Genomic DNA, 22,501 nt, shown 5'->3' on the forward strand with positions numbered 1-22,501 from the left:
CATACAGTTATTTTTTTGATATTTAATTCTTTTTAAAAAATGTATCTTTGTTATTGAAAGTATTACAGATGTCCCTCTTTTCCTCCCATTGACCCCCTCAAGTGTACAGTTCTATGACACCTCATCTGTATATTGCATTGTGTGCCCACAACCCAAAGTCAAATATTTTTTCATCAGCATATATTTGGCCCCCTTTGCCCTTTACTATCTGCCCACCCCCCTTCCCTCTGGTAAGCACTGTACTGTTATCTGTGTCTATGAGGGTCTTTTTGTTGTTTGTCTTGTTTGTTCACTGGTTGCCTTCAGTTTTACATCCACATATGAGTGAAATCATATGGTTCTTGACTTTTTCTGTCTGACTTATTTCACTTAGTATGAGTTTTGAGGTATCTTTAAAAGTGCTTTTGTTCTACTTTGCTTTGGAAAACTATGGATTAGATGTTTAGAAAGAGAGAATGTAAAAGCTATGGAAGACTGTGTTGTTTATAGTTATAGTAAGAGGCTTTTAAGAATGTTTACATGATATTGATGAGTTGTCTCCTCTTAAGATCTGTGGTACTTTATACTGATTAAGAAACACTGTCTTCTGCTTCATGGAAGATACTTTGATGATAGCACACTCCAGAATTTATAAATATCCAGAATTAGCAAACTAAAGACATCCTATATGGGTAAATGGACGTATATAGATGGATGCTTGGATGGATAAGTGAATAGAATCTAATTTAAGAAAGAGAAATTATTCTAGGTGTATGAGATTCTAAGCCCAAATCACTTACTAAATTATTTTTTTAATTTTATAAATAATACATATAAAATCCCTGATACTTAATAGGCATTCAGTGAAGAGCAGCTATTATTATTGAAGGATGTCAATAATACCTTCTTCATCTCACCTTTTCTGTACCTCTACTGCTTGTTTAACACTTGATTATTTGTAATCATATAGTATTTTCTTCTTTCAGATGTCTATATTCACCCCTTTATAATATAAATCTCTAAAAATAGAAACCATGTCACGGTCTTCATTTATAACCACGCCCTCCTATCTTCCATCACAGTACCTAATTAATCTTATATGAACAAACTGAGCTCTCAGGAAATACTTGATAGAAATTAAATAGAATGTCATCTATTTGAATTGTATCATGCCTTTTGTTAAAATATTGTTTTGCATATATTCTATTCATGTATGGTATTGATGACCATCCAGTAATATATATCATACCCTCTCCTAATTTGTGTTTTAAAATTACAGTTTTATAATTACAATTATTTCGAAGTACACTCTTTGTAATAATGGCCCTCTAAATAGATGGCCAATTAAACATCAAAGAATTTATTTCTGAAAGCAAAAGTTCCTATAGGTGTCAGGCCTACCGGCAATAAATCTTTAACTCTGTCCATAAAAGAAAAGCAATTAAACAGAGAACCCTCTGTGGTAACTTCCAACCAGTGGCAGACAATGGGGAATTTATGGAAGTCAGTAATTAAAGAGTTCTTTGTAAGGCTGGTAGGAAAAAAGTTGTAGCTTTTGTTAGAATCTAGAATTCTACAAAGGATTACCAAGTAGATTTTCAGTCTGCCCACTTATTGAAGAATTTGATTATGTCGAAATAGATGATATTAGATTAGCTCTCAAGAATGTGATTGGAAGCTCACTTGTTTTTGGGGGTTATTGCTTGACTGTTTCAGTTCAGGGCAAGAGGCAAGCTTTAGTCCTCAGTTTTCAATTTAGAAATCACAGATTGCTAAAAAAAAAATCTTGGTGTACACTTGTATTCCACTATTTTAGCAACTGGGAATGTATAATGTGTAAGTTTTGTATTAGTCCAGGGGGAGTAGTCATCATATCATTGAGATTAGTAGTTTATAGGTCAGCATTCTCTGGGCAAATTCAGCGATGATTCAAAAAATGCCAGATGATGGAAAAACTCTAAATATTCAGTCTTTAAACCAAATATATTCTTCTTAAACCCAAGTTGAGTGGAGAAGAGATTAATGGATTTAGGGATACAGTACTACTAAGTTAAATTACTCACATTTATAATAAAGACAACTTGTGTTCTGCAATGAAAGATTTTATAGGCAGCAAAAGTCCCTGGTGGGACTAAACTAATAAGCAGGCCTAACTTAGCCATCAAAACACATGTGGAAAGAAACTTAACAGCTGTTCTTTTTTCCCATCTTCTTTCTCCTAAGAAGTGCCTTCTACCTTTTCTGATATGCAATGAAATGATAATGCTGCCAATCAGAGAAGATTCTAGAAAAATTTTCATTTGGCATAGGATCCTGTTTCTTTTTAAAAAAAATATGTTTTTACTGATTTTAGAGAGAGAGGAAGGGAGAGGGACAGAGAGATAAAAACATTGATCGGCTGCCTCCTGCATGCCCTACACTGGGGATCGAGCCCGCAACCCGGGCATATTCCCTGACCAGGAATCGAACCAGTGACTTCTTGGTTCATGGATCGAAGCTCAACCACTGAGCAACACTGGCTGGGCAGAATCATGTTTCTTAGTGTGTTTCTTCCACTTTTTAAAATATAACACCTTGAAATACTGCCATTTGCAACAACATGGATGGACCTTAGAATATTATGCTAAGTGAAATAAGTCAGTCAGAAAAAGCTAAGAACCATATGAATTCACTCATATGTGGGATATAAAACTAAAACTCATGGGCACAAACAGCAGTGTGGTGGTTGCCAGAGGGACGGGGGTGGGGGGGATGAAGGGGGTCTTAATACATGGTGACAGGAGAAGATATGACTTTGAGTGGTGGGCACACAAAGCAATATACAGATCTTATAACATAGAAACCCACACCTGAAACCTGTATGTTCATATTGACCATTGTAATCCCAATAATTGAATAAAAATAAATAAATAAATAAATAAAATATAACATGTATCCAATTGACATTTGTTTAGCCCTCTGCTGTTAAAGACAAATACAAATTTTTATGCAGTTTTTTAATAAATGTGTTTACTGAGTTAAAGCTTTTTATGTAGCAATCAACAGTAGACTAGTGAATGATCCTATAGAAACAAGTATTATTAAGTTACAATAAAATGATTGTTTTCACACAAAAAATATCTTTTAATCCTAAATATAATAATAGTAGCTAACATTATTGCATGCCGACTATGGATTAGGCAGTGTCTACTTTTCTGTGATTATCTCATTCAATCTTCCAATAACCCTCAGAAGAGATACTTAAATAAGCTCCACTGTATAAATGCAGAAACTGAGCCTTGAAGAAGTTAGGGGAGGATCCCCTTTCCAAAGGTGAGGAAAGGGAGATGTGATTATATCTGACTTGCATAAGGTTACTAAAGCCTTCCATTCTAAGCTCTCTTCCACTGGGTCAGACTGACTATTACAGAGCTTAGGCAGAGGAGAGAGTCTGGTCTATACCAGTCGCCACATGCCCTGTCTGTTCACTGACAAGTTCAAAGACTTACATTATTTGAATTGCAACCTTGAAAGGAGATATGATCAAAATGTCCCTCCCAAAGTGTGTCTCCACCTAAGTATTCTAATCACTCCCAACAAGGATAACAGCTGTCCTTTTCATCTCCTAATTTAATTAGTGCCATGATGGTTTTCCTTAAATTCAGTAAAACAAAAACAAGTTAAAACAGTATGTTAAATAGCTCACAAATGGTATATGCCTAATAAATCCTAGTTTTGAAACAGAGTCAGTAGAAGTTGAACACCAAATCAAGGCAGAAGATGTGTTAGGTCCCCAGTATACCTTTCCCAGTATTTTTGTGTAATGTCCAGCTCGCTAAGTATTAGTAGGAGTTCAGGTACAGCTTGACTTCAGATTATGAGCTTAGTTATGTGTTGCCAGAAAAGAAGGGTAAAGTCTGGTACTGAGTGGAAAGTGGAGCTGGGGGTGCGTGTTGATCTCCCTTCGCAGATCACAGTGACAACTGCGGGGAAAGATTTTAATCTAATTTTCATGTTAACATTTGACCCCAAAGGACTTGCCTTCTGTGCTGCACCCAGACAGAAATGTCCAATAACGGAAAACGAGCATTCGTAATCAGCTCAGTATCCTCTTGAAAGAGATTATAAAAAGTAAAAGTGGGAGGTTCTGCATATTTCTCCTTTTTTGCACAGATACATTTTTCTATAACGTTCAGTTAGTTAAAAAGGGAGAAAGCTGCAGAATTAAAAAGGGGCGGCCTTGGCATTAGTTGCTTGAAGTATGATTTATGTTTAACTGTATTGTCTTGCATTTAAAGGCACTCGGATATGAGATCTCTCGATATACCATTTCTGTACTGTTTCCTACATAATTGGTACAAATATGTGTGTCATTGCTTTTGGAATAAAAGCCAGACGGTTCTTTTAATCAATATCCAGAATTGTGCCTTGGAAAAGAGGTCCCTAAGTAAAGGCTGAGGAATCTAAAGTATTATGAACGCAAAACAATTATGAATAAATTTCTTGTGCTCACACACAAAAAAGGCTGCTGACTTCATCTAAACAGAAAAAGAAGACAGCCCACAAACATTCCTCCAGTGACAGTATTGATTTCATTCCGCACTTAGTAGGCTCTCGACCTGGTGAATAAATAAAGCGAGCTCATAAGAATTCCAATCACTCGGGAGGGTAGAAGTTTACCCAAAGGTGTATATGCAGACATTATACTGTTACAGGTGATAGATGGTGAATGTTTATTTGAAAAACTTCCACAAAGCCTGGTGCCAACTTGGGGCTGGTGAAAGGCCTTTGCTTTATATAAATCTTCTCAGTCACCAAAATGGTTTTACACTGAGAGCTCTGTTCAGAAATGGAAAATTTCTTAATGGATGAATGACTTACAGATTTAGCTGATTCTATCTAATGCTGTCATAATGGGGCCCATTTAATAAATGTCCCCAGACAAATGGCATTGTGACATTAGGCTCGGGAATGTGTATTTTAAATATTAGACCAAAAATTTATTCACTGCAAAATGAACCATATGAAAATGAGGTAGGCTGTTCACATCCCAATCAGAACTCAGCTTTCAGCATGCGCTTAAATTGCTTAGGCTTTTTTACCCCAGGGATTAATCTATGGAATCGGGTTGCTCGTACATAATTATATTATGCCTCTTAGTGGCGATCCGAGGATTCAGTGATGTAGGCACAGTCCTTAGGATTGTGCCTGGTACATAGTAGGTTTTCACTAAATGTTCGCTGCTGTTGTTACTTTATTTGCTAAGTTTTTACTCAGAACATTAAATAGATGTGATTATTTTGGAAACAAACTACCATGATATTTCTGCCCTCAATACTGTATCACTTTCATTTTGGTTGTATACTTTTGGCCTTCGTATTATATACTCCTGTGCCATGAAGAATTACATTATGCAAGGGCTGTACATATGACATTAAAATATTTATTACTTATAATAACTGTATTCCAGGCACTGTTCTACATAATTCCCTGTATTAACTCATTTTATTGTTATGACTACTATTATTATACTAATGAATAGCTATTATTCAGTAGCTACTATTATTATATTAATTTTAGAGATAAAAAAACTTGAGACTCCAAGACATTAAATAATTTGTTCAAAATGAATTAGCTTGTGAGGGAAGGATTTAAGAATCACACTCAGATAGTCCATCTCCCTAGCCTCCTAACCACTATGTTTCTTGAAGTATCTTTACTGTTCTTGTTCACGAAAATCAACAGCCATGTTCTTTAAAAATGTTCTAATTTTAAAAACCTAATTTTTTAATGATCATAATTTTGTTGTATGGTTGCCCTACAGAGACCCTTTGGTAAAAAATAGAAAAAATTAGTGTGAAAAAAAAAGATCAGTGAGCCACACACATATTTCTTCAAACAGCACAGTTTTTGTATATAGACGCAAGAAAACATGATGCCTTGATTCACGGATCTGCTTTCAAAATTAAAGGGCTATGTCATTAATTTTGCAAAACTCACTTGGGGAAGAATGTTTGCAGCAAGACACAGTTTTTCTTGGGCATACTGAGAGAAAGCCTGATTTGTTCTCTTTACTATCAGATAGGACAGGCTCTTCTGTGATACTGTGTGCATTGTTGCCAACCTATTTCAGTAGTCCTATCTATTGGGCATTCTCATTTTCATCCCGGGGTGAAATAGTATTGACAGGGAGAAATAGTATTGCTTGGGGGAAAATGAGGGACCAGGAGTTTCCAACTCTTGCTAAAAACACCATTTGCTGAAAGAAGGTTGAAGATTTATAATAAAAAGAACTTTACCTTCTCCCAGCTCTGTAACTGATGACACTTTTAATATGTGAAAATAATGTAGGGAGAAATATAATATTCGAAGTGGTTGGGTCATGACATTAGTGTTAGCCCCTAATGATATTCTAACTTTGTTTCTGTATATTTCAACACACATTTGTGCTGTTGCCAACATACACGAATAGAACAAGACTGTCTAAATATTTATGGCATGATCCATGGCTTAAATAAAAAGACACTTAGCCCATGTTCTCACAATACCATATGTGACTGTCATGACACTTACCATGTTGAAAACAGTGTTTATGTGCCTGCTTCTCACTCCCTGGAAATTCATTGAGGTCAGAATACTTTATACCGTGGTTTTGTTCATTTTTGCATCCTAAAGGTCTACACAGTATCTAGCTTATGTACTACTAAGAGAAATTTTCTGAGTGTATGCCTGAATGATGAAAGTCGGAATTAATTCAACAAGCCTTCACTGAATACCTACTACGTGCTATATATTGTGATAGAGGACATAAAGATGAATAACTGGTCCTCTGTCCTTTGAAGAGCTCCCAGTCTAAGGAGGAGATAATATAAATAATTGTATTTGTGGTGGCAGATATGCTATGAAAGAGACCTGTGCAGTGCTGCAGGATTACAGACGCACTTGGAGTCACTGTGATGGGCAGTACTGGGAAGGCTTCAGCAGAGACACTAAGATTCTTCAGGTGGAGATGGGACGGGAAGTTGTGATAAATAAGGGAGTTTGGATGGTAGATGGAGTAACTACAGACAAAATCTTAGGCCATTATGTCTTTGAGCAGCTAATTATTTGATATTGTTGGAATGACTTTTTAACTTATTTTCAGTAATGTTGTGTTATCAATGGCTTGGTGTTCTATCATTGATATGTAGTATGGAGTCATCATAGCTATAAACAAAGTATCTATCTTTCATCGAATGACAATCTCACTTTAAATTGCAGTTCCAGTTACAGATGTTTGATATTGTTTGTTCCACATCCTGGGCCAATAGAGACAAATGCTGTGAACTACCAGGCCTGGTAAGAAACCTTCCTTCATTATTTGGTTCGCTCTTCATTAAACTTTCCCAAAGTTATGTCAGATTTTCTCTGAAAATGAAACACTGTTTTGCAAAACTCATATCAGAGGTCATTCACCGTGATGGCAAAGGAAATGAAAAAGATATTAGAAGGAGGTGTGTCTGAAATTAGCAGGACATATTGCCATACATGGTGGGTCTTCACAGCTTTGGGGTTGCCATTTACACAGCCCAGACAGTCTCAGATTTCCTGGTTCATGAAATCTTTAGCGTTGGAATACTTTATGGCATCCCTAAGCCAAGAGAAATACCTAACAGTTCCATTTCTGAAATAATTAGGTCCAAACATCTTACTAAGTGTGTATGTCCTAATAACTCAGTAGCCATATGAAAAAATTGAAAGAAAAAAGTGATAGACTTATGTTACTCATAAGTAGCCACAATTACTTACTCACTGGGATGGGTGTGCCTATTGGGAGTGTACAGTTTCTGGTATCTTGGAATCTGATTGGATATCTCCACCCTCACTTTGTTTTTCCATACTGATTTTTTTCATGGTACTTGCTTTTCATCAGAGCAATTGCTGAAAAACCAGATTTACAATTATGTAAAACAAAAGTAGTTCAAAATCTATTGTTGAAACTGTGAAATACTTTGAGATAGTTGTTCACACAGAGTCCAATGGGTGACTGATATTGCTGTTTCTCTTGAGTTTGTAAAATGTTCACAGTGCCCCCGTGAGCTTATTACGGTACCCCGGGCCTCCTTGGTACACAGTTTTGGAATTTTAGCCGTAAGCTATATAACTTATGTGATGGTACTAGAAAAAACAAACTTTTTCTCATTATTAATGCCGTGTATAATTCACAAGGGTATACCTGTATATGTAAAAGTAGACTCATATCTTAAAGTCCTTAGATCCTGAGCTGAACTGGATGACACTGTCGTGGTTGGACAGTAGTCATGTCTTCATATATTTAAATGTGGAGAAATGGGCGTGGTGAAGCCATCATGAAGTCTGAGCGATTTGCCTTCTTAAGATCTTACAACTTATAACATTATCTCTTACAGGCAGTACATTCATGCCAACTCTGTTTGAGAAGGAAATAACTTACGCTTCCTTTATCAAAATTTTAAGTTTCTAAGTAGATTCTGGGGTGGACTTAAACCGGAGACACTGTGATGTCTTACATAAGCGCAGGTAGATTGGAAATTGGAAGAGCAAATGCTCTGAATCCTATGGTGTCAAGCAAAATGTGATCACCACTTCTCCTAGGAAGGACCCAGGCCTTCTCAGAACTTTTCCTTTCATTCCATGGTAGGAAGACACGGATGGAGGCAGTCAACAGCAATGACAAAACCATTACTGAGTCTCTGGTCACAGGGGACCTGCTGTTAGCCTTATTTGGGGAATCTTTGAGGATACTCAAGCTGGCCAGATGTGTTAGCAGGGGGCTTTCCTGTAATGAGCTGAAAGCTTTGACTATTGACCAACATTAGGGAAACGTATATACAGCACACACCGGTCCTTTGCTCAATATTTTGGGGATTTTGTTGTATTTCAGCGCCTGAGATTAAATTTCAGTGCCTGAGATTACTTTCAACTTGATCATTTATTTAATTATCATCTGCGCTCTCTTCAGCTCTAACTTTGCTTTTCCCCAGAGTCCTAAATAATGAAGTTTTCTCTCCCTCCGAAGGGACTGATGGACCCCATGAAGCTGTACAGCTGCTTATCCCGGTGTAGGCTTCTTTTTGGCTGCCTTTCCAAATGGATACTCACAAATTATTCAGTCACTATTTGCAGGTTGCTCCATCTTTTCTACACTCCAGGAACTCATTCAGATATATTTAGCCTGACATTCATAATGTCCCTTGCAATGTGACATGGCAACAAAGTTTTCCAAGAGAAGAAATATGACCTCCTATCTCAAAGCTTTAGGTTGATGCCGTGATTTTTTTAAAAATTTTCAGCCGCAGAATGCGAGCAGTAGTTAAAATTGTTACAGGGAATTGATGATGTGTTTAAGTACTGTTTTTATTTTGTTTTGTTTGTTAGTACAGATGCGGTTGTTTTGGTTAACTATTCCAACAAGTTTTCTTTTATTCTTTCAAATGAAAAATATGTTGTAACAAAAAGAAAGTTTGCAAGACCTTTAGTTCTTAGAGTACTACTACTACTCCAGCTGAATTAAGTAGGAAGCTGCTTTGGGGGCTATTTTCTCACACCCACTTCTGCCTTTCCTTCTTCCCCTGGATTCCCAAACTGGTTTTTAACAGTGTCTTTTAATAATGATGATTGTCAATGACTCACTAGACACCCATTCATTTTTCTTTGAAGAAAATATTTTTGTGGTCAGGAGAAAATATTTCTGTCTTCCTAGACTAATGCTCACTTTAAAGTGTCTTAAGTCAAAGTTTTTTCTTAGAGTTCACAAAATGATTTGTATAGAATATCTTGCTAACAGCTATGCTGGTTTTTTTTCTTCTCAGAGGGATGAGGAGACTTGCCCAGACCTTCCACATTCTTGCTCCTGTTCTGAAACCAGTAAAGGGACTCTGGGACCAGCAGGCCCACCAGTAAGTCTCACCTAGTTGGGCTTAAATGTTCTTTAATAATATTTATAGCTATCACTTGTTGTGTGTCTAATATGTGCTGTCCATTGAGCTAAACAGTTAATCCCATGAGCAAACAGAAACACAGAGATGTTAAATAACTTGCCTAAAGAACGCAGCTTGGAGGAGCTGCTCTTCAAATCCAGGTCTCCTTGACTCCTAGAGATAATGCTCTTGATCACTGTGCAAGACAACCTCTCATAATGCTGTACATTCAAAATCTGCCCTTGAATCTCCTGTGGTTTATTCTCAGTGTGAATGTTTCAAGTATCGGCCCTCTACTTGTACTATTTGCATGCCCTCTTCTTGCCCATTCTGTTATCAAAATTTATATGTGAAGGAAGGTTCTGAATTTATCAGGAAAAGAAGCTCATCTGAGCATGACTTGAACTTTCTACAGAGAAGGGGAGAGATAGAAAAAGAGAGAGAGGAGAGGGAGAAGGAGGGGGAGGCGGGAGGAAAGAAAAAGAAAACATATTTTTGTAAAATATATAGTGTATAAAATTTCACTATTTGGGTCTTCGCATTTGCCATGATAGATCTTTTGTGGTATGTTTAAGTGTTCATTCTATGTCTAACATGCTAAACTGGGTTATCCATATTTCTTTGAGATAAGTATGCTATAGTTGGTGTTGGTTAGGAAATGGCAATTATATCAGGGCAGACGGCAAAGAAAACAAAGAGAAGGTGCATTAGCAGGTACAGAAACCCAGACCTTGCAGGAGGAATATTCTGATACCCATCAGTCTCTGTACGTTGGCTTCCCAGAGGCAGCCCGGCCCAGTTGACATGTCCGCAGTAGGTAACCCACGCCTACAGCTGCCTGGCAGCGGGAAATTTCACCCCAGGTTGGCACCGTCACCAACCTAATTTTCCTTTATTTGTGGACCGTGTTTCCTGAACTGGGCAAAAAGGAAGAGAACCTGCTGAATGCATCTGAAATATATCCCAGCAATTTCTCCTTTATCTTTGGCACATAGAACATTCCTTCGAGCTATGGATGCGGAATCCAAACACTTTTTAAAAAAAGTTCCTTTACCCCCAAGAAGCAAATGTGGAGTAATGGTAAAAGCATTACGTTTAAATCATAAGATTAGGCCAGTCATTGAACTCTAGTGTGAACCTCCATTTTCTTATATAGAAAATAGCACCCACTTCTTTAACTGGTTCTGGGAGGAATATCCAAGATAATATGTATGTAAGGATTCTGTGCATTATAAAACTTTAATCAAATGTACAGAGTTGTCTTTAGTTTAATCTGGGAATTGAAAAAAAAGATTTGTTTTCAACTGTGTGCAGATTGCTTTTTTTTTTTTACCCCAAAAGTATGTCTTTGAACTTGATCAAGGCTAACACACATTGTTTGGTTTATTTGTTGTACCAGCTGCAAGGAATTCCGTTATATAAACTACAGTTTATTGACCCATTACTGTGGACTGTTTCCCTATGACAATATTATTACAGTGAACATTCTTTGTATGTCTCTTTGCAAACATGAATGAGCGCTCTTGTAATAGCACTTAGATTTGTTGGAGATTAAGGAAGGTGCATCCTCAACTTCATGAAGAAACCCCAAGTTGCTCCTCTAGGTGACTGTCCCGATATCTTCTTCCTCAAAATCTGTATGAGAGTCAGTTCCCATTTCACCAAGACCCTCTGATGTTGCCAAATGTGAGCTCCCTCCTTTATTTGATGACTGTAAAACGCTGTGTCATTGTTATTTTAAAGAGGACTATCCCTCCCTGCTAGTGAGATGGAGCAGTTTTTCCTTTGTCTCTTAGCCATTTAGATTTTCTTCTTTGTAAATTCCTGTTTATAAACTTTGCTGTGTCTTTGTTATACAGACTTTTTTCCTCATTGATTTGTAAGTGGTGTTATGTATTCTGAACACTAACCCTTTATTAACAATATGGTTTGCAGATATCTTTTCCTGGTCCCTGGATTGTTTGTTGTTGTTTACAGGAATTTATATTGCCTAGAAATTTGAATTTTAAAGTAGTGAAATTTAATATTTCTTTGAGCGATCATCTTTCATATTTTTATTTATCACTTCTTTTAGCCTTGATTTACATAGAAGAGCCTTTTTAAATTTTCAATTATGTGTGCAGTTTTTATCTTTTTCTTCTTGACATTATTAATTTTATTATACTTTATCATGGAAGATAGTCTGTAGAGTACCAATTCTTTGATATTTGTTGATTGTTTGATATGCGCTTTGGGGCCTTCTGTCAACTTTTATAGATTTCCATGTAGGTTTTGGAAGAATGTGCTCCCTAATTGTGAAGTTCGGAATTTTAGATATGAAGTCCAGTAAGTGAAATTGTAAATTGCGTTGTTAGAATCTTCTTTATCTGCATTTTTTTAATCTTTCATTATGAGATGGATATTTAAAATCTTCCACTCTAATTGTCAAATTGTCAAAATCTGTTTGTAATTCTCCATTATATATCCTGATATTGTGTAGTAATATGCAAAAAAATTAGAATAACTGTCTTCTCAGTGACTTGCTATGTCAGCATTTCTCTTTTGTATTATTTTTCTGATATATATTTTCTTCATTCTTTTTGTTTTAACCTTTTTGTGTCTTTATATTTTACACGTGTCTCCTTAAATAGCATATGCCTGGATTTTGTTTTTATCTGGTTTTACAATCTTTCTTTTTAGAGTTTAGTCCAATGTATTGTTTGTGCTGACCTGTTTGGGTTTATATTCCTGTATCCATCACCGTAATTTTTGTCTTCTAGTTGTCCTTTAGTGTGTGTGTGTGTGGCTTTCTTGGTTGATTGAGGTTTTATTTATTTATTTGCAATTTTTCGCTTTTTGCTTTTATTCCCATTCTTTCCTTTCCCCTTCACTAATTTAGAGATTATACTCTCTCTACCTGTTCTTTTAATAGCTTACCTAGAACCTTTAATAGGCATATTTAACTTGACAAAGTAAAAAGAACCAAGATTTCTACCCTACTTTGAGCCTATGTTTCACACGTGTTCCTCGAGAGATCATCTGTGCCTGCTTCTGCCCAGCTCCTGAGTACACAACCAACTGAAAACCGCCTCAGGTTTAACCTTGGAGTTTCGTTTGATCCTCACAAGCAGTGTGGATTCTAGTCCCTAGATTGTCGAAGAATCAGCTCCTGGGTAACACAGCTCGGAAGTGAGATAGTGCCTGCCCCTCGCACAGCTAGAGGGAAAACAGCGTCGTGGTCACCCACCTGCTAGGGGGCTATTTTCTCTCCTAGCTCATTTGGAGCGCAGCCTTTCAAGCTCTTCAACTTTAATGAACGTTTCATATCCTACCTCCCCCCACCTAGCATAGACCCAAGTTCATATTTAATTGCCTTGCGGGGGCTATTAAATCCAAGCTTTGCAGTCAACCTCAACCATCTTCCCAATCTCTCTCCAGGGCAGTTTCAGCCCACATGCCTGCTGCTCTGGTTTTTTTGGTTTCTTCTCCACTCTCGGTACTTAAAGACTCAGTTCTTAATTACAATAATGTTTATTTTATTTTAAACGGCATCAATAAGCTTTTTTTAGCTGGAGGCTTTTCAAGTTTTTCATTTGCAATACTGCTGGAACAAGTTATAAAATATTTACATATGACCTAAGAGTCCAACTTTGTAATGAGAGGGAAGCAGCAGAGAAGTAAAACAAAAGGGTTGAGCTCTGACTTGTTGAGAAAAAACACACCAAAACATGTAAAATGGAGAAAGGCTATTGAAATTTTTAAATATTTAAAGCATCATAAACTATTTAAGAAATAGTATCCCAAACAGTATGTAATAAACCCTGTCCAATGGTTAACATAGTTGTGATTATCTTCTCAAGAATTTATACAGTAGTATTATGTGCCAGTAAAACTATAAAGAGCTGTAGGGAGACATGGGCAAAAGCACCATATTCTCTTTGCCTGGACCAATCCTTTATTAAAAGATGGAATTTTATATCCGCAAATATTTGTTGAATTCTTGTCATGTGCTTAGTGATGAGGGTCAGGGTTAAGATGGAAAATAAGTTTAGAAATGTAAAATGATCCCTGGCTTTTAGACATGGTGCCTCTGGCATGAATGCCTGTGAGGCAACTAGTCACAATCCTTTAAGGTGTGTAAACAAAATTAAAGAGTTGGCCAGACAAGGTATATTACTTGGGATGCATTGGGCTTGCTGCAAGAAACAGAAAATTTGACTAACACAGTGGTGAAACCCATTAGGACATTTGTTGTTTGCTCCGCAAAAGATTTAGAGGCTGCTCACCAACTGCATTAAGGACCCAGATTGTTCCAGTTTTCCAGTTTGCTTTTCTTTGGCTTGTTGCTTTTTGATCAAATGGGCTGAAACTGGCTAACATGCCCATTTCTAGTTGCAGAGGAAGCTGGGAAAGTAAATCTCTGTCTTTTTTAGCCTTTTATAGTAGAAGAAATAAAATGGAAAGAAGTCGGGGAAAGACTCTTTGGTAGCCAACCAACAATGTCATCCACACTGCAGGAAAATATTTGCATCATCTAGAACAGTTAAAGATGTCCAAATTATAAAGAATATCTGCACATTAAAGAGAAAAAGGCATGCAACCCAATAGAAAACTCACTCTCTCTCTATATATATATATGCATTGAGATAAAATGGACAAACATGAAAAGATGCTCAATCATAGTAGCTTTAAGAGAAATAAAATTAAAATAAGAATAAGGTATTACTTTTACCAATCAGGTTGGTAAATTGTAGTTTGACATCAAATACGAAGGGTTAGTGAAATAGGGGTCCTCTTAAACTCTTATTAGATGGCATAGCTTTTTAGGAGCACAATTTGAGAATGTATTTGCAGATGTTAACTTTCATTTATAGTTCTAATTGTTGCTACCTTAAATGTTAACATTTTAACTTAAATATTAATGTGTATATTTAAAGGATTTTAAGGTTATTAATTGCATTATGTTTAAACAGCAAAAAATTGTGGGGGAACCTCCTATATTTCCAATAGTGGAAGAATGGTTAAACTATTATGTATCCATCCGTGGTTTTGGACAACTATGCAACTCACCAAGAATAAGTTAGATCCAACTGTTATATTATGGAAAAATCTCTAAAACATTAAGTTAAAAAACTCAAAAAGTTTGAGGTCATGTATGCAATCTATATACATCAAATAATACCACAAAAATACTATAGGTAATAATCTATAAAGATAGATATATACATGTGCATAAAATGAATTATATAATTATATTTAAAAGTCTGGAAGGTAAGCAATCAACTGATATTGGGAAGGGGAGCGAACTAAAGTGGTTAAAAAGGAAGCTGGAAGAAACCTTAAAGATCATCTCTTCTAGTCTTTTCCAAGTGATGTAAGACGATGGTACCCGCCTGATTTTCAGTAGTCATGGACATATCAGAAAATAAATTGGAATCACATAGTGAGAAAGATACTGCATTTTCAATGGTCTTTTAATCCTTCTGTTCAGGTGAAAGTGATATTCTCAGTTTGGTGCCAATATGACCATTCTAGTACTTATTATTCCTTTTTTCAAAACTTATCTTTATTGTTGAAAGTATTACAGATGTCCCTCCCCCCCCCCGACCCCTTCCACCCTGCTGCGGCCCCCTCCCCAGGCCTATTCCTTTTTATCAAGAGCAAACTTTCAACTCAGAAATTTCAATAGAAACAAAATCTAGCTTAACCAAATAACATTACTTAAAGTTTATCTTTAAGGTCACCTTCTATTCTTAGCAAGTAATACTTTTTTTTTTTTAATATATTTTTATTGATTTCAGAGAGAGGAAGGGAGAGGGAGAGAGAGAGAAACATCAATGATGAGAGAGTCATTGATTGAGCCGGCAACCCGGGCATGTGCCCTGACCGGGAATCAAACCCCAATCGCCTGGACCCTAGGTTGACGCTCAACCGCTGAGCCACGCCCGGCCGGGCAAGTAATACTTTTTTCCATTCACTGTAGTGCTACAATATTTGATTTTAAAATTGATTTAAGTGAAATAGTCAATTAAAAATATTCAAAGGTTATTATGCACACATATATTTACATACATATATACAAGGAATATATGTTTGCAAAGAATACATATATATTATGTGTTGACATGTACCATATAAAGAAAAATGCTACTAAATAAGGTAATCTCAAAGTTGTGGTATAAGACATACAATTTTAGGTTAGTGGTATATTTTATTATTTGCATCCATTAATAGTAGTAGTTTTATATCACTAAATTTTAAAAAATCCTATAGTTTAAAAAAGGGACATCTGTAATACTTTTGACAATAAAGATAAATTTTAAAAAATTAAAAGATTTGGCATAGAAAGTTGGCTCAAACTATGAAATGATTAGCAGGGAAGTTGGGTCTGCATGACAAATTTCTAGTTAAGGATCCTGTTGAACATATATCATTACACATTGTGTTGGCCTTGATACAAAATAAAAATTACATAATCCATATTATTAAGGAAAATGGATGAAACAGACAGCTTTAAGATGTGTCTTTTTGCTAATACTTAACTTCTGTTTGCCAGGGTGGTCCAGGACTCAGAGGACCGAAAGGCCAACGAGGAGAGCAGGGTCCAAAGGTAACGTTCTCAATCTCAGTATCTCAATACCTCTCTCTCCTTCCTCTCTCCTAACAAGCCATAATAATTTTGGTGTTCAGTACTGTCTACCCTTTGCAATCTAAAGGTCCTTACATTTTTTTCAAAGTTGCGCCTAAGTCTTTCCCCTTATTCTTGGACTTGTGGGGTTTTTTTGTTTTCTTTTATCAATAAGAACATTTAATAACTTAGTGAAAGGAAGGGTTTCTGGGTCAGAAATGGAACCACCTACTTTCTGCCCTTCTACTCTGTTCCTAATTCCTCAATAATATACAAACAATATATTATTAAACTCTTATAAATATTAGTCCTCTCTCTCATCCATTCTTTCTTTCTTTTATCTACCACAAAGTTGTTTGGGGGAACACTGAATCACAATCAGGCAGCAGTCCCTCCCAGGTTGTAAATGTCTCCTCCTTTCTTTCCACGATGCATAATCCCTCCACTGTGCATAATCAGACACGACTCTGTTTTCCATTCTCACTGCTCAGGTTGTACACTGTACAAAGGCAACCAAGAGGACCCAGCCATGCAAAGCTATGTCAAGGCACATGTTTTCCTACTTTGCACGAAAGCACCGCGAGGGATGGCAGAAGCCCAGCCACTAACTGAGTTCAGGCTTCACCATTTTCTCTCTGGCTTTTGGCAAAACTTCTAACTAGTCTCCTGGCTCCAGGGGCATGATTTTCTGATTGATTTTTCACATCTTCCCCCAGATTCGTTCCTTTAAAGTTATACTGGGTCATATCACACTCTTAAAACCTGCAGTCATAGGCTGTTTGCCTTGAAAATGCAATTCAGCCTCCTTGGCATGGGATTCAAGGCCCTTTATAATTTGACTCCCTGTCTCCTTTTCACCGTGTTATTTCACATGATCTGCCCTCCATCCATCTTGCTTGACTTACTGCCTCAATGTGGTTCCTTATTGAACTTGCATAGTGTTTATTCTTGGAGAAGAGAACGTTGCAAGGTTTCTTACTATAAAATTGGAAACAAGTGAAGCAAGGCAGGACAGAATGTGTGAGGGGGAGTAATAAATGAAAGGAGGCTGAAGATAATTATCAGGCACTAGCCAACTCAAAACTTAGACCAGAAGATATCTCCTTTTCTGTTTTGTTTTCTGAGATTGTGACACACTTTCTCAGGCACAGACATGATATATCTTACTTGGCTTCACCTCTTATTTGCTACAAGAAGGCCAGTGGTTTGAAAGCTCCTTCTCAGAAAATGATACACTGGGTCTTGCTTGGTTTCACCCAAGGGCAGTGCCCACGTGCTCCTGTAGATGCTGGCTCCCTCCTCCCATCACCTCTAACACCATGACCCTGTTGTTTAACATTCTCACTGAAGACATGGTAGGAATTCATCGGTGTTTGATGATCTCAAGATTTACCTCTTTCTTTTAATAATCTGTTCCCCTAGGACCACTACTGATGTGGTTATTTCTGTGTGATGATTTTGATGAATCACAGATGCAGGTATGTAGTGGTTTTAGGAAAAAGCCTTACTGGAGAAAGGATGCCCACATGTCCATCAAGGTGGACAGTGTGGGAGCAGGTAAACTTTACTTTCCAAATGAAAAGCCCCAATTTGTATTTTTTTTTATTTTTGTGGCTTTGAATTTCAGTTTTAGTAAATAGTTAATAATAATTTAGAAACTCAAAACAGCTCTGTCTCTGGTCTCTCCTCGTCATTTTTATTGTATACTTTATAGAATAAAATGGGACCACCTACTTCCTGCCCTTCTACTCCATTCCCAATTCCTCAATAATATGCAAATATATTATTAAACTATTATAAATATTAAATAATATTTTTAAGTCTCCTCCACGTCTTCTCTATCATATTTTCAAAAATCTAGCTACCTCTCTCGCCTTCTCTTATACAATGTTTCTTATAAGAATAGTTTTCATTCAGTGCTTCTACATCCTCACCTCAAAAACAATTCTTTTGGGGGATATATAAATATTCATAGCATCTTTATCCACAATTAAAAAAAAACTGGAAACAATCCAAATGTCTCTCAACAAGTAAAGGAACAATTTTCTGTCTATTTATGCAATGGAATATACTCAGCAATTAAAAAGAACATACTACTGAAACATGCCGGGCTGTGAGTGAACCTCCAAATACTCTGCCACATGAAAAAAGCAAAATCACAGGAGCACACAGTGTACAATTCCACTTATATACAACCCAAATCATTTTTAACCTATAGATGATTTCTGTTCTCTAGGAGTCCTGTAAAATTGCTTGTTAGTCACCAGTTATCTCCTTGTACCGAATCCATGGACTGTGGTTTAAGTCTTACCTTATTTGAGATCTCCACAGCATTTGACATGACTGTCACCTCTCTATTGGAAATTTTCTCTTCTTTTGGCCTTTCCATACCATTCCACCTCTCTGTTTTCATTTTCTTCCTAACACGTAGGGTTTTACATTTCCGATTTCTTTCCGAGGCTTCTCTTCCCCTCCCTCTGCCTGATAGTCATCTAACTCCATCAGTTCCCTCTTTCACTCTATCGCCAGTCTCCTTAATAACCTCCTTCATAAACACATCTTCAACTAATCCAAAATCCACCTCAGCTCAGAGTTCTGTTGACCCCCGAATAACTAGGCGTTTCCACATGGTTATCCTCATACACCTAAAACTTACCAATTTCCAGGCAGCACTCATTATTTATTCCCACTTTACACCATTTTGCTTTTTCTTCTGTTTTGTTTGTCCTGAGTAATGGATTCGTCAATCTCATGTTTAAGATGATACCCAGGTGCTAGAAGTCTTAGTTTATGGAAGATTGGCTTTTGTTGGAGCCACAGAATGAGAGAAGGGGAAGGAAACGAGGTTGAGGATAAGTAGGTTTTCTGGGTCTGCGAATACAGAGGTATGTAGTTTTAGCCAAACCATAACAAGTTCCAAACTGTAGAATTAAGAGTTGCTAAAATGAGAGGAATGTCTGGGAAGAAAGGAAATCGAATAATGTTGAGGCTAGGGAAGGTCATTCAGTGACCACGGAAGAGGCAAGGGTGGTGGCTGGACGATGACGATGAAGGAGCAGAGGGCGGGCGCAAAGCCTTCGATGAGTGCCCGGAAAGGGCCATGCGGTGGGGACCTGACAGCCGTGAAGGTGGGGGGAATGCAGTTCAGCTGGATGGTATCAGTCTTTACAGGCCAGGAGGGTGGTCTTGAAGCATTTATATCTTTTGGATTTGTTATGGAGTGTGGGAGGTCTAGTACCTCACCTAATTGGCATAGCGTTCTTATTTATGGAAGCAAAAAAACCCATTAAGTTGCAGCAGCCCCTGTGTGTTTACTCTTTTGGTTTACTGATGACATTTTGCCTGGGAGGTGGATCATCTGAGGCTTAGTGTCTTGTTATCCCATGAATATTTTATGTCTAAAGAAAAATTATTTAAGGAAATACATTATAAGTGCCCTAGGCAGAAATATCTTCTGGGTACCAGAGGGCCTAACTTACCTCTGGGATGACTTTCCTCTCTTGCCTTACAGGGACCAGATGGCCCTCGGGGTGAAACAGGCCCTCCAGGACCTCAGGGTCCCCCTGGACCCCAAGGACCAAGCGGTCTGTCCATTCAAGGAATACCTGTGAGTTGTGTGTAAACATTTGAATAGGTTTTTATTATTATCATTTCTCCATGAGTTATAAGGAATGAACTTTTATCTTCTGTGCCTTAATAATGAGCCTCAGCCCCTATCGACTCCTACAAATGAGAACTGAGAAATAAAAGTAATGACATTCACTAGCCAATTTTGTTCAATGGTGGGGTCTTTTACAAACACATACACAGCTAGGGAGTAAGAATATTCACGAGCAGTTGGTCTATAGAATAAAAGCAGGGCCTGACAGGTATTGCCCATTTTCTCGTTTGACTAAATCCTTACCATTAACAAATGTTATACAAATTTAAGTTATTCATTATGTATTTGTAGTGATTATGGATAAAGATTTATGAAAGTCTTTTCCTTACCATCTTTATCTCAGTAAGCATCAAAGTGCAGTACACTAAGTATGAGTTTTAGGTGATAAACAGTGAACTTTTTACAGCCTCATTTTTTTTTAAAAGCTCTTTGGACTACCGAAAACAAATTTAATTCCACTCATTGATTTTCATTAAACTTACCATAGAGATCTAGATTTATAAAATAAAAACCAATCTCTGTAATTAATATTTGAAGCAAACAAATCCTTTGAAGCCATTTTTAGCAGTCTTTCTGTGCATATGATACGTCTGCCTGGCTAAGTTTTCTTTTCCAGAGTTATTTTCACATTTTAGAAAGCACTGACATGCCAACGAGTGGAATTACTGCTGCTAATGATAAGCATTTGTTGCGGTCTTGCTACCTGCCAGTTTCTGTGTTTGCCTTTTCATTCTTATAAATTTCTAGCCAAAGCAAAACAAAAATCTATATGGATACTGGTTTTAAAATCTAAACTAGAAACAATATGGAAATGTTCAAGACTCCCCTCCACATATTTACTGTGTGGGCTTAGCCATATCAGACTGTATGCTCTGTGTTTAAACTGCTCTGCTATATAAACGCTCAGCTTAATAGGAATGCTTACATAAGTAGCATAGCGTATGTGAGAAGTGAAACATGCTGTATTTGGAAGTTAGCGTGAAAGCAATTTCATGTTGAAAATACTGGAACAGTCCGTGGAGAAGAAGGAAAGCCTAAGGATCAGACTATGTGAACCTAACCCCGTGTGCTTTTGAACATCCAGGGAATGCCAGGCGAAAAAGGAGAGAAAGGGGAGACTGGCCTGCCTGGCCCACAGGTATTATTTCTGTTTTTTAGCCTATTGCTCCCAGTTCTAGACTAGAGCTACACTAAGGGGGACAAAGAAAGACAGTAGTTCTGAAGTCAGCTGGAATCTTGGCGATAAGTGGCTCCTATTTTAAAGATGACTGGTCTGCATTCATTTACCTTATGCCCCCCTAAGGGTTGTACTGACGGTCTCAGGTGAGCCCTGGTGGGGGACATTCCTTTCTCGTGAATAAATTGTGGGTTCTGAATTGTCAGTCGCCTCGCCTTTATGCTTAGGTTTGGTGGGAGGCCTTGATCTACTTCAGCGAGGCTGGGAGAGGGTAACTCATTTCCGGGGCTTGGACTCTTATCTTGTCCTTGCTCTACACAGGGCGTCCCAGGAGGCGTTGGTTCACCAGGACGCGATGGCTCCCCAGGCCAGAGGGTAAGGACTGGCCCAAGGTTGGTTGGCAGCACAGTAGGTTCCTCACCAAGTCACCTTTTGCTTCCGGCAGGTTTCTATGCAAAGAAGCCAATCAAACCAGATGGTTTTCTTTTCTTTTCCCTCCTGTCTATTTATAGTCTATCTATCCTGCACCTATTTCCCTTCACTTACATCTTCTATGTCTGTGACTTTCATCAAAACCTGGGAACTTCCATCAAACCTTCCCAAATTAGCAACACCTCTTTCTGAAGGTTCCCATAACCTGAATAAACTTTGCACTGAATCGTGTGTATTAGTTGAGTAGATTTTCCAATTTTTTTAAATTCTCAAGGCACAAACCTGAAGGAAATCAAGAACTATGAATCAAAATTTAAATACGATGATCTGCAGTATTCTCCATTTATTTAATGTATGTCGATTATTTTTCAACTTGTTGAAGCCAACAGCAGTCAAAGAAATTAGAAGGGTGGTGAGAAGAGGGAAGGGGGTGACATTTAGTGTTTCTTTGTCAACCCCTTCACTGAGCCAGGTTTGAGGTTCTTATCCTCAAAGATTTTGTAGCTTAGTGGGAGGAGCTATAATAATGCTATGATGGGGTATTTATAGAGCCCCATGGGAACACAAAGAATAGATAACTAATCCAGACTTGGAGGGTGGGAAAAGCTTCCCAGAGGAAGCTGATTATCAACTAAGAGAGAGAAACTGGTGAGGTGTGTGAGGAAGGAAAGCTATAGAAAGCAGAGACATGGCATATACACAGGAGTGAGGGTGAACAGACGGTGGGC

At 37.5% G+C, this 22,501-nt stretch overlaps 1 protein-coding gene across 3 annotated transcripts in view; it reads left to right on the forward strand.

The window, feature by feature from the left end:
* COL14A1 (collagen type XIV alpha 1 chain) overlaps positions 1–22,501 on the forward strand; it is a 157,148-nt gene that overhangs the window by 97,023 nt on the left and 37,624 nt on the right. For all 3 annotated transcript variants that reach the window (XM_081116373.1, XM_081116374.1, XM_081116375.1), the window contains exons 35-40: positions 7,219–7,296; positions 9,789–9,875; positions 16,432–16,485; positions 20,015–20,110; positions 21,249–21,302; positions 21,663–21,716. In XM_081116373.1, coding sequence (XP_080972499.1) covers positions 7,219–7,296; positions 9,789–9,875; positions 16,432–16,485; positions 20,015–20,110; positions 21,249–21,302; positions 21,663–21,716 — 423 coding nt within the window. The remainder of the gene's footprint in view (positions 1–7,218; positions 7,297–9,788; positions 9,876–16,431; positions 16,486–20,014; positions 20,111–21,248; positions 21,303–21,662; positions 21,717–22,501) is intronic.

Source organism: Miniopterus schreibersii (genome assembly GCF_964146895.1).
Source record: "Miniopterus schreibersii genome assembly, chromosome: 17".
Classification (NCBI taxonomy): domain Eukaryota; kingdom Metazoa; phylum Chordata; class Mammalia; order Chiroptera; family Miniopteridae; genus Miniopterus; species Miniopterus schreibersii.